Raw genomic sequence first — 12,920 nt, 5'->3', positions numbered from 1 at the left:
TGAGGAACGTGTCCTCGTGGACCTACGAAGTTCAGTAGCAACTTGATCCGAAGTTTCATGATCATCATCATTAACGTCCTCTCTAGTCGGTGCAGGCACCACAGAAACATCTTCCTGAGCTTCGCTACTTTCCGGTTCAAGAAGGGGTACCTCATCAAGTTCTACTTTCCTCCCGGTTACTTCTTTCGAGAGAAACTCTTTCTCTAGAAAGGATCCATTCTTGGCAACAAAGATCTTGCCTTCGGATCTGAGGTAGAAGGTATACCCAATAGTTTCCTTAGGGTATCCTATGAAGACGCATTTTTCGATTTGGGTTCGAGCTTTTCAAGTTGAAGTTTCTTGACATAAGCATCGCATCCCCAAACTTTCAGAAATGACAGCTTAGGTTTCTTCCCAAACCATAATTCATACGATGTCGTCTCAACGGATTTAGACGCTGGCCTATTTAAAGTGAATGTGGTTGTCTCTAAAGCATAACCCCAAAATGATAGCGGTAGATCAGTAAGGGACATCATAGATCGCACCATATCCAATAGAGTGTGATTACGACGTTCGGACACACCATTACGCTGAGGTGTTCCAGGCGGCGTGAGTTGTGAGACAATTCCACATTTCCTTAAGTGCGTGCCAAACTCGTGACTCAAGTATTCTCCTCCACGATCTGATCGTAAGAACTTTATTTTCCTATCATGTTGATTCTCTACCTCGCTCTGAAATTCCTTGAACTTTTTAAAGGTCTCAGACTTGTGTTTCATTAAGTAGACATACCCATATCTGCTTAAGTCATCAATGAGGTGAGAACATAACGATAGCCACCGCGAGCCTCAACGCTCATTGGATCGCATACATCAGTATGTATTATTTCCAATAAGTTGGTTGCTCGCTCCATTGTTTCGGAGAACAGAGTCTTTGTCATTTTGCCCATGAGGCATGGTTCGCACGTGTCAAATGATTCATAATCAAGAGACTCCAAAAGTCCATCTACATGGAGTTTCTTCATGCGTTTGACACCAATGTGACCAAGGCGGCAGTGCCACAAGTATGTGGGACTATCATTGTCAACATTACATCTTTTGGCATTCACACTATGAATATGTGTAACATCACGTTTGAGATTCAATAAAAATAAACCATTGACCAGCGGGGCATGACCATAAAACATATCTCTCATATAAATACCATTATTCTCGGATTTAAATGGGTAGCCATCTCGCACTAAACGAGATCCAGATACAATGTTCATGCTCAAAGCTAGCACTAAATAACAATTATTAGGTTTAAAACTAATCCCGAAGGTAAATGTAGAGGTAGTGTGCCGGCGGCGATCACATCGACCTTGGAACCATTCCCGACGCGCATCGTCACCTCGTCCTTCGCCAGTCTCCGCTTATTCCGCAGCTCATGTTTTGAGTTACAAATGTGAGCAACCGCACCGGTATCAAATACCCAGGAGCTACTACGAGCGCTGGTAAGGTACACATCAATAACATGTATATCATATATACCTTGGGCTTATTCCATCTGTGCCCCCAATTCCTTAGTTGTGCTCAGTTTTCCCCACGCTTCAAACTTTTGCTCACTTTTCCCCACTCCCTTAGCTGAAACTCTCACAAATGTTCATAACAGACGTTTGCCGTCTTGGCCGTTAACTGACTTGTGGGGCCACGTTGGACTCTGTTGACTGTGGTTGTGGCTTCGCTGGTTGGGCCGTGTTTGTGTTCATAGGACGGGCCCGTTAGTTTGTTGGGAATAAATTAAAAAGGGAGATTTAGCCTGTTGGGCCTTCTATCGATGGATGCAGCCTGCTATGCATGCTGGTTGGGCCTTCTATCGATGGATGCAGCCTGCTATGCATGCCCGGCTTTGGCATCGATTTAGCCTGCTATGCATGCGAACACCGCCACGCACGCATCTAGTGACCTAGACCTAAACGCATGCATGCACGCCGAGACGCACGCATCGATCCTTGCCGCCCGGTTGCCGGTGGATTTAGTCGCTCTGCAGCGTCGTTTCACGCGTCGCAGGCATACGTGCCGGTGGCAGAAGGGGCAGGCTGCACGCACGCTCGCGTCTATGTCGAGGCATCGGTTCACGCCGCATGAGTGCCGCTCGATTCAGTTGTGGGAGGCAGGCAGCCGCCAACGCAGAGCACGCAGAAGGGGGAGGCAGGCAGCCGCCAACGCAGAGCACGCAAAGCACGTTCGCATGGATTCACGTTCACACATTTATGATCGCATCGGTTCACGCACGCACTGAGTCACGATCTTTACGCCGTTTGCGCGTGTACCCACTTCGTCTCTCCTGGCTATTTAAACTGCCCTTCATTGCCTCTTCTTCTACAGATCCATCTGCGCCTCCCACTTCTCTTCTTCCCCCAAAAGCCAAAGCCGTTCCACTCAGCGAAGCGTTTCAAGATGCAGTACACCGGGCCGACGTTCCAAGTGCCGCCCACCGTGCCGGAACGGCGGTACCCCGCCAACGTCGTCGTCGAGGCATCGCTCCGCGTGTGGGCGATCTCACGCTGGAGGGGTAGCACTGAGCTTGCACGGGGGTTCCTCCGTGCGGGCTTCCACCACCTCCCGCCGGGCTCGCCGCCCATGTTCAACCTCGTGGAGCAGCGTCCCCACGCCAACGCTCCAGTGGTAGGGCTCGTCGTCCACTTCACCAACAGGTTCGATGCCTACTACCTGCTCGGCAAGGTGTATTGGTGTGGGTGCGAGTTCATCGCATTCACCACCCATAACATCTTCACGGACTTCGAGAGCGTCTTCCCCGCTCGCAACCGCATGCACAGCCTCCCGTACTACGTCGGCGACAACGGCCTTGAGGAGGAGGAGTACTGAAGCCGACGGCGAAGAAGACGGTGAAGCCGGTGGTGTGCGTGTTGCCCTAGCTACCCTATCCCTATCTACTATGTAGTGTGCGTGTTGCCCGACCTAGCTATGTAAGAACTTGGGAACTTATGTTGCCCTAGCAACCTTATCTATTTATGTGTGTTATATTAATGTTTTGTTATGTTTGTTGCCCTAGCAACCCTACTATCTAAGTTAATTTATGTGTGTTATATTAATGCTTTGTTATGTTTGTATTTCCCTTTGTATTTTGTTTGTCCCAAGTTTAGACATGGCTAATTGGCGTGGGGAAAATTAACCAAACTAACTAAAAATGATGTGTTCATAGATGCCTTCTAAAAATAAGAACATATTGTACATTTGTACACGGCTTTGGTTTGAGAGCTCTGTATTTTTTAGGTATTCCATGAATACTTTGGTTTTCAGAAATATTGAAGTATCAAATACTTTGAGATGTTTGGCTTTAGTCAAAAGTGTAGTTTTATATACTTTAATATGTAGAAAACTACACTATGTTTGAAGTATATAAAAAAGAGGGTTGGACCTCTTTTTCCAATCATGAAGTATTGGTTCTCTAGGCATAATAATACTGCGGTTTGCAAATACTTTGATTCTAAAAAATGAAGGGACCCATAAAGGAAAGCAAAAAAAATCCTCAATGAGATAGAAGAGATTGGGCAATCAAATTAATGAAAAAAGCAATCAGAAACAAAAAAGGACAAAGCAATCGTTCCTAAACAAAAAAAAGAAACATCGCTTGTTTCTGGGCCTCATTTATCCTTTGTGGGCCTATTGCAGCTTGATTCTCTTTGGGCCCGCGAACTAGGTTTCTAGCAGAACTGACGAACTCGAGGACAAAAGTTTGGCAAGTGCGAGAGAGAAGAGATGAACTTGATGTATATCCCTTGTGCTGCTCAAGTACTGCTTACTGTCATCTGATGAGCTAGGGTATGATCCAACACTCAAGGTTATTTGCTAACAAAATAATCCTATCACTGAACTGGTACTTGTCTTCTGCCGAAACTGAAAGTGTCGAAACTTAATAGTAAACTGCATACATTCAGAGATCGACAGTTGCACTAAACAGAGTTGCATTTGAGATAAACAGACTTGGATTGCTAAACAGTGGCAACAACAGTAGACAAACATCTCTAACGAGAGATGGCCATCAAGTAAAAAATTCCTAGAGCAAGTATTCCTAAAGCTATCAGATTGAATTGCTTCTTCAACTCAATCAGCTGCTTGAAGTTCTTGTTCATCTTCTTCAATTCCGTCTTCAGTTCGACATCTACCACCGTCGGGTATTCCGGACGCGCTGCTGCTGCCGGAGCGGCACTGTCATGGGGCAGATTGAACTAGCGGATTGCATTCCCCCTCGAATCCAGCAAGCCCAACCCTTGAAGCCTCTGGATGTAATCATCCATCCACTCAAAATGGTGGCATTTCTTCACGATCTGAAAACGAAATGTGATAGATTTTTTGAGAAATTAGAGATAAAGGATGCGAGGAAAACTCAGATCTAACCTGCCCCTCCGGCTTGCTCTCGCATTTGACGAACTCGCGCCCAAAGTTCCCATTCTTCTCCTCCTTCGAAGTCAACCGCTTCAGTGGCGCAGTCCGTGGGCAGTCAGTGCATCGAGTCATCGGCACTGGACCATACACCGGCCACGTGGAACGGGGGGCTGACGAGGAGGTCGACATATCGCCCGAGAGGAAGAAACAGAGGAATTGCTCGAGAGGAAGAAGAACAAGAAGATGGGGAAAGAAACAGAGGAATTGATCGAGAGGAAGAAGAACGAGAAGATGGGGAAAGAAATAGAGGAATTGCCCTATCTGCTCGATGCCTTTGTCTGTCAGATGGAGAAGAGGAGAAGGGGAAGCTATATTGACGATTTGCCACATTGTATTTTGTAGTTTGAATATTTGAACCAACTCTTAACACTGACATGTGGTGGTCATGTGCGAAAAATACAATTTCATATGTAAAGTGGGGCAAATCGTAAAAACCCGAGAAGGACAGTGCAGTAACCAATCAGGATGCATCACACGGATCGCGCATGCCTGCCCACATCTGACGGGTGGTGTTTGGCGCTTGGTAGGATCCGACGACGGACGTTCGACACTAGGGTTTGGAGCATTTCTGCGGGGTTATGAGCGAGTCAACGGGGTTATTAGGGTTTGACCAGATTTCAAATGGCCATAACTAAATTAGAAAAAATCGCAAAAATATAAAACAAACGTAGTTCGTCCGTTTATGAGACCTAGTTACCCTAAAAAAATATAAACTCGGTATAGGGGCATTTTTTTGAAAAATCATTTTTTGAAGTGATCTGTCAAAATCAAGTTCAAATGTTTTTAAAAAATTCAAAAAAACTCAAAATGTTGTAATTCTTGTGCACATAGCCGTCATATGTGACAAGGTTATGAGAAAAAAATATAAACTTGGTGTAAGTCATTTTCATGAAAAAAGGCTTCACACAAATGAGCTATCACCTATGAACATGTTCAGAGTTCGTATAATAGGGAGAGAGGGTTTAGGGTTTGAAAAAAAATCAAAAAATTCAAAAACATCAGAAAAAATCTCCATAGCTTCATTTTCGAGTGAATAAGAAGGATCTGAACTTACTTTTTCATTTTCATATCTAAAACGTGTTATTTCATGGTTTAGAATTAAAAGCATATTTTTTCAAAAAAAATGTAGTAATATGAATATTAATCAATAAATAGTGAGACTTCGTTTTTACCATATATATGTGGAACAAGTGTTCATAAAAATATATATGCCTCATTTAGCCAAGGTAAAAAAAACTTGATTTCAAATAGGGTTGTTTACCCTAGCTTTCGAGCTTGTTTCCAGCACATTTCTCATTCGGACTGTTCACCTACGAATATTGGGCTTCAAATGCTCGATCAAATACACCACACAGAGCAATGAACCTCCAATGTTCAACTTCAACTTTGGCTCGAATCCAAATTTTGGCCCAAATTAAAATATTGATTTAAATTCAAATTTTGATGGAAATTTGAATTCTGACACAAATAAGAAACCAAAGTAGAAGAAACATTATTACAAGGGATCCCTTATTACAACTGATAAGTTTTCACAGTAGCTCAAATATACCAAGTTTTAAGATGCCAACATCTTAATACAAATCTACCAAGTTTTAAGCGATCGACTCGCCCTCAAATTGACAACACAAACATTTCCCAACAACTTAATTCAAATTGACAACACAAACATTTCACCGTCTTGCTCCTGGTTTCCCTAGTTGAGATGCTCTTTTCTTTCAGACTCTTGTTCCTTTTGATCTTGGGCTTTACTTGGGGTTTTCCCCGTGGAGGTGTTGATGGAGTAGTTCCACTCGCCGAGCACTTGACGACCATTTGACGGTCATCTATGGGTTCAATAATCTTTAAAGGCACAGTTGGAAAAATTACCCCCTCCTCTTCCTCTCTTATAGCTTCAAAACCATCAAAGGCCATGGTTTCAAAATCTTCTGCTTCTTCATCTCTTGGCCTTTTCTCCCTAGAGCTGGTAAATAAAATTATAAGCCATAGGCAAAAAGACAACAAATGCAAACAAAAGGGTAGCTGCATTCTACAAAGGGTGCAAACACATACCAAGATGCTTCATTTGCTGCTGCATTCTCCACTGCTTCAATTGCTGCTGCATTCTCCACTGCATCTTCAGTCTCCATTGCTGCTGCATTCTCCTCAGCATTGGCTGCTGTCCATCTTTCCTCCTCTTCAAATGATGCATCCACTGCATTGGTACAAAGCCTAGCAATATGCCCCAGAACTCCACATTTTTTGCAAGCACGCTTCTTTGGTAGACGACCCTCCTCACCTGCTCTAATCCTCTGGTTCCTTGGTCTTCCTGGTGGTCTAGTAATGACAGGAGCGTGGAGTTTGAACCCTGGATCTACTATGTTCCATTGATCTTTCCCCAATAGTGCAGGCACATTGTCAGCATAAGCAGACATAAATTTGGCAACAGAGAAATACTCAGAGCAATATTGATCAACTTCACCATCTGCACCCCCGATAACGGTCATCAGATGTAGGGCATGTATGCATGGCTTCCCACGGATCTGCCATTGCCTACAAGTACATTCTCTAGTACTTAGGTTCACAGGATACCTCCATACCCTATTTTTAGTGTCAGTATATGTAACCTCTCCCTCATATGTACCAGATCGAATACATTTCATCTTCAGTCCTCTTGCCTTCAAGTGCAATGCCTTAATCAGTGATGGGAGCATTTGATGACCAACATATTGTGTTTCTGCAATTCTTTTGCGAAGAGCCATCTTTATCATGATCATTTGCCTCATCTTGTCAAATGCTTGCCACAATAAGAGCCCTTTCACTGACTTGAACTTTGAATTGAAGCATTCTGCAAGGTTACTGGTCACATAATCTACTTTGCAGATTTCGTTGAATTGGCTTCTTGACCACACCTTACCATGATGTGCATCCATGTACTCCTTCACAAGAGGATTTTGAGCATACAACACTCTCAAATGGTGTTCATGCTTCCTTTTGCTGCATGTGTATGATGCTGGCCATAAGTTCTCATCATAAACTTTACCTTTGAACTTCTTTTTGAAATTATGCGCTAGGTGTCGCATACATTCCCTATGCTCCACTCTAGGGAATACAATTTCCACTGCACTCTCTAAACCCTTGCAAGCATCTGTGTGTATAGCTAAACCTGGGGGTGTGCCTATAATGTTGCGCAACTGCTGCAGAAACCAGACCCAACTTTCCTCAGACTCTGCCTCCACCACACCAAATGCAACTGGGAATAGCCAGTTGTGTCCATCAACTGCAGAAGCTGCTACTAGTTGTCCTCTCCATCTTCCAGTCAAATGTGTAGCATCTACAGCCAAATAGGGCCTGCAACCATCTAGAAACCCCTGCCAGCAAGCCTTGAAACAAACAAAAGCCCTTCTGAAGCACTCCTTCTGAAATGACTTCCCATTTATTTTGAATGGAACTGTATGCTTGTCAATCTCTACAACACTCCCTGGACTTGCCATCTCCACTTCAGCTTTGAAAGTGTAAAGCAGCTGAAAACTGTCATTCCATTGACCATTAATTCTGTCAAGAGCCCTTTCCCTAGTATTGAAAATTCTCATGTAAGGAATTTCTATCTTGTACTTCTCAAAAAGCTTCCCATGGAGTGCTGTTGGACCAAGTCCAGGTTCTTCTCTCAGCCAATCCAATATAGCATCTGCCACCCACCTAGTTTTTGCTAGCTTGGTTTTGGCCTTCCCCCCTCCCCCTCCAGGTGGACATGTGTGCTTGTGTGGGTTATTCTTTATCTGAAACAAAATAAAAAGGGTAAAAAATAGTTGAGAAACCTTACTCAATGATCTGAAACTAAATTACTAACTGAACTTGGATTACCTGAATATATTTGCTCTTGATCATACGAGATGCATGCAACTTCCACCTACACCTAGGATATGGACAAAATACTGTGAACCTTGCTGGCTCACTCCTTTTAATCTTATAGGTGTTTTCAGATATAATGCACCATGTTGTCACTGCATTCCGACAGTCCACCATTGATTGGAAAATGGTACCTACACTAAGCTCAGGTTTTTCCCTGTTCCACTCAATTGTTGGCATGTCATCACCATCGTATTCATCCTCGATTAAGCTCTCCATGTTCTCCACCTTCTCTTCATCGTCAGTGTCATCAAACCTAGCTTGGCTGATGGGCTCCTCCATATATTCGTCATCCACTGCTTGCTGACTGGCTACATCGACCAGTTCAGGAAACATCATCTCGTCTTCATCATCATTTGTAGGCACTGCCTCGTCAGGTTCTGCATCTTCTTCTACACCAACTGCAGAAGGTACACGAGAAGCAGCAGCTGAATCGGAACCAGAATTGGCAGCAGGCATGTTCTGGCTCCATGAACCACTTGCTTTACTTGGTGTCGACCTACAAGGATTGCCGGGGTGCTGGCTATTAGCACAGACAGATGATGTCTGAACTCCCTTCCCCTTCGCCCGTTCTGCGCGTGGCTGAAGCACATCGATTTGGAGTTTACCAAATCGGCAGCCAGCAATCCCAGCAAAAAGCAACGGCATATGATCGTCGCAAGTTAGTGGGAGAAATCTTTGCTCGTCACTGCTGAAGTAATTCAGTTCAACAGCATCGGCATCACTCCAGGGATAGGTGTTTCGGAGCTCAGCTCGCAAATCTTTGAAAGATATGCTGGTTTCTACCACTTTGGGATAGAAAAATGATGAAATCAAATGCGGTTTAGTACCACGCAGCACACTAGTTTCCATTCTAATCGCCAGCCGGAAAGCCAGCGCGGGATCAATCCTATTTTGTTGAAGGAAACAAAGGCTTCAGTTAGCCGGGTAAAATCGAGCACAAATTCAAACGATTCAAGCAAACAGAAGTCAAATACGGCCTACAATACGACTTAGAACGTCAATTCGAGAGGAAACAATGCTTACCCAGGTTTAATCCATGAATTATCTGCCGCAGATTCCACCCAATCCTCTCCACGGTCGACTGCATTCCGGCCATCCTCACTCAACATCGCTATGTAATCCCAGGTGGGGAGGTGGGCTATATCTGGCGGAGACGTGGCGTCGCCGATGAACTGAATAGGGGCATAGGGTGGAGGAAACAACTGCGGTGGACGCGGCACGACGCCGGCGGAGGGGGAGGGGCGGCGCGGTGCAGTGCGGCCTATCTAGATTTGTTTCAGATTCAGACAAGCTGCCCAATACGTGTCTCCTTGCGGTCCCACCCGTCAGCAAGCAACAGTCAGACGAAGACTCGGCCCCACTCGTCAGCAATTAACGGTCAATGGACGGTCAAGACGGCAAACGCCCGCTATGAGCATTTGTGAGAGTTTCAGCTAAGGAAGAGGGGAAAAGTGAGCAAAAGTTTGGAGCGTGGGGAAAAGTGAGCACAACTAAGGAACCAGGGGCACTAATTTAAATATCCCATATACCTTTGGTTTTGCCGACCTTCTTATCCGCTAAATACTTGGGGCAGTTCCGCTTCCAGTGACCATTTCCCTTGCAATAAAAGCACTCAGTCTCAGGCTTGGGTCCATTCTTTGGCTTCTTCTTCCCGGCAACTGACTTACCGGGCGCGGTAACTCCCTTGCCGTCCTTCTTGAAGTTTTTCTTACCCTTGCCTTTCTTGATACTAGTGGTCTTATTCACCATCAACACTTGATGTTCCTTTTTGATTTCCACCTCCGCTGATTTCAGCATTGAATATAACTCAGGAATGGACTTCTCCATCCCTTGCATATTGTAGTTCATCACAAAGCTCTTGTAGCTAGGTGGAAGCGATTGGAGGATTATGTCAATGACCGAGTCATCTGGAAGATTAACTCCCAGCTGAGACAAGCGGTTGTGCAACCCAGACATTTTGACTATAGCTCGCTGATAGAACTATTTGCCTCCATCTTACAACTGTAGAACTTGTCGGAGACTTCATATATCTCGACCCGGGCATGAGCTTGGAAAACCATTTTCAGCTCTTGGAACATCTCATATGCTCTGTGTTGCTCAAAACACTTTTGGAGCCCCGGTTCTAAGGTGTAAAGCATGCCGCACTGAACCAGGGAGTAATCATCACTACGCGACTGCCAGGCGTTCGTAACGTCTTGAGTTGTTGGGAAAATGGGTGTGTCACCTAGCGGTGCTTCAAGGACATATGCTTTCTTGGCAGCTATGAGGATGATCCTCAAGTTATGGACCTAGTCCGTATAGTTGCTTCCATCGTCTTTCAGCTTGGTTTTCTCTAGGAACGCGTTGAAGTTGAGGGCAACATTAGCGTGGGCCATTGGATCTACGGGATAGATTGTAAAGACGATTTTAGACTAAGTTCATGATAATTAAGTTCATCTAATCAAATTATTTAATGAACTCCCACTTAGATAGACATCCCTCTAGTCATCTAAGTGACACATGATCCGAATCGACTAGGTCGTGTCCGATCATCACGTGAGACGGACTAGTCATCAACGGTGAACATCTCCATGTTGATCGCATCTACTATACGACTCATGTTCAACCTTTCGGTCTCTCGTGTTTCGAGGCCATGTCTGTACATGCTAGGCTCGTCAAGTCAACCTAAGTGTTTCGCATGTGTAAATCTGGCTTACACCCGTTGTATTCGAACGTTAGAATCTATCACACCCGATCATCACGCGGTGCTTCGAAACAACGAACCTTCGCAATGGTGCACACTTAGGGGGAACACATTTCTTGAAATTTTAGTGAGGGATCATCTTATTTATGCTACCATCGTTCTAAGCAAATAAGATGTAAACAGGATAAACATCACATGCAAATCATAAAGTGACATGATATGGCCAATATCATCTTGCGCCTTTGATCTCCATCTTCGAGGCGCGGCATGATCACCATCGTCACCGGCATGACACCATGATCTCCATCATCGTGTCTTCATAAGGTTGTCTCGCCAACTATTACTTCTACTACTATGGCTAACAGTTAGCAAAAGGTAAAGTAATTACATGGCGTTTATATTGACTCGCAGGTCATACAATAAATTAAGACAACTCCTATGGCTCCTGCCGGTTGTCATACTCATCGACATGCAAGTCATGATTCCTATTACAAGAACATGATCAATCTCATACATCACATATATAATTCATCACATCCTTTTGGCCATATCACATCACATAGAAGACCCTGCACAAACAAGTTAGATGTCCTCTAATTGTTGTTGCATGTTTTATGTGGCTGCTATGGGTTTCTGGCAAGAACGTTTCTTACCTACGCAAAAGCCACAACGGTGATATGCCAATTGCTATTTACCCTTCATAAGGACCCTCTTCATCGAATCCGATCCGACTAAAGTGGGAGACACAGACACCCGTGATACGTCTCCAACGTATCTATAATTTGATTGTTCCATGCTATTATATTATCTGTTTTGGATGTTTATGGGCTTTATTTTACACTTTTATATTATTTTGGGACTAACCTATTAACCCAGAGCCCAGTGCCAGTTTTTGTTTTTTCCCTTGTTTCAGTGTTTCGCAGAAAAGGAATATCAAACGGAGTCCAAACGGAATGAAACCTTCGGGAGAGTTATTTTTGGAATGGAAGCAATCCAGAAGACTTGGAGTGTACGTAAGGGAAGCAACGAGGAAGGCACGAGGCAGGGGGCGCGCCCACCCCCCCTGGGCGCGCTCTCCACCCTCGTGGGCCCCTCGTGGGCCCCTCGTGGCTCCCCTGACCAACTTCTTTCGCCTATATATATCCATATACCCTAAAACCATCGGGGAACAGAATGGATCGAGAGTTCCGCCGCCGCAAGCCTCTGTAGCCACCAAAACCCAATCGGGACCCTGTTCCGACACCCTGCCGGAGGGGGGATCCCTCACCGGTGGCCATCTTCATCATCCCGGCGATCTCCATGACGAGGAGGGAGTAGTTCACCCTCGAGGCTGAGGGTATGTACCAGTAGCTATGTGTTTGATCTCTCTCTCTCTCTCGTGTTCTTGAGATGGTACGATCTTGATGTATCGCGAGCTTTGCTATTATAGTTGGATCTTATGATGTTTCTCCCCCTCTACTCTCTTGTAATGGATTGAGTTTTCCCTTTGAAGTTATCTTATCGGATTGAGTCTTTAAGGATTTGAGAACACTTGATGTATGTCTTGCCGTGCTTATCTGTGGTGACAATGGGATATCACGTGATCCACTTGATGTATGTTTTGGTGATCAACTTGCGGGTTCCACCCATGAACCTATGCATAGGGGTTGGCACACGTTTTCGTCTTGACTCTCCGGTAGAAACTTTGGGGCACTCTTTGAAGTTCTTTGTGTTGGTTGAATAGATGAATCTGAGATTGTGTGATGCATATCGTATAATCATACCCACGGATACTTGAGGTGACATTGGAGTATCTAGGTGACACTAGGGTTTTGGTTGATTTGTGTCTTAAGGTGTTATTCTAGTATGAACTCTATGATAGATCGAACGGAAAGAATAGCTTCATGTTATTTTACTACGGACTCTTGAATAGATTGATCAGAAAG

The 12,920-nt window shown here is 44.6% G+C and overlaps 1 protein-coding gene across 1 annotated transcript; it reads right to left on the bottom strand.

Annotated features, from left to right (window-relative positions):
* Nucleotides 1–5,390: 5,390 nt before the first annotated feature.
* On the bottom strand, nucleotides 5,391–7,958 carry LOC141021386 (uncharacterized). The gene is made up of 2 exons (XM_073497117.1): nucleotides 6,474–7,958; nucleotides 5,391–6,384 (listed from the first exon to the last, which is right to left on the bottom strand). The coding sequence occupies exons 1-2, from the start codon at nucleotides 7,892–7,894 to the stop codon at nucleotides 6,036–6,038; spliced, it is 1,770 nt and encodes a 589-aa protein (XP_073353218.1). The 5' UTR covers nucleotides 7,895–7,958; the 3' UTR covers nucleotides 5,391–6,035.
* Between the last annotated feature and the right edge of the window lie 4,962 nt (nucleotides 7,959–12,920).

This window comes from Aegilops tauschii, chromosome 4 (genome assembly GCF_002575655.3).
Source record: "Aegilops tauschii subsp. strangulata cultivar AL8/78 chromosome 4, Aet v6.0, whole genome shotgun sequence".
Lineage (NCBI taxonomy): Eukaryota > Viridiplantae > Streptophyta > Magnoliopsida > Poales > Poaceae > Aegilops > Aegilops tauschii.
Note: the sequence above shows the minus strand (reverse complement) of the source record. Positions and strands in the feature narration are given on the sequence as shown.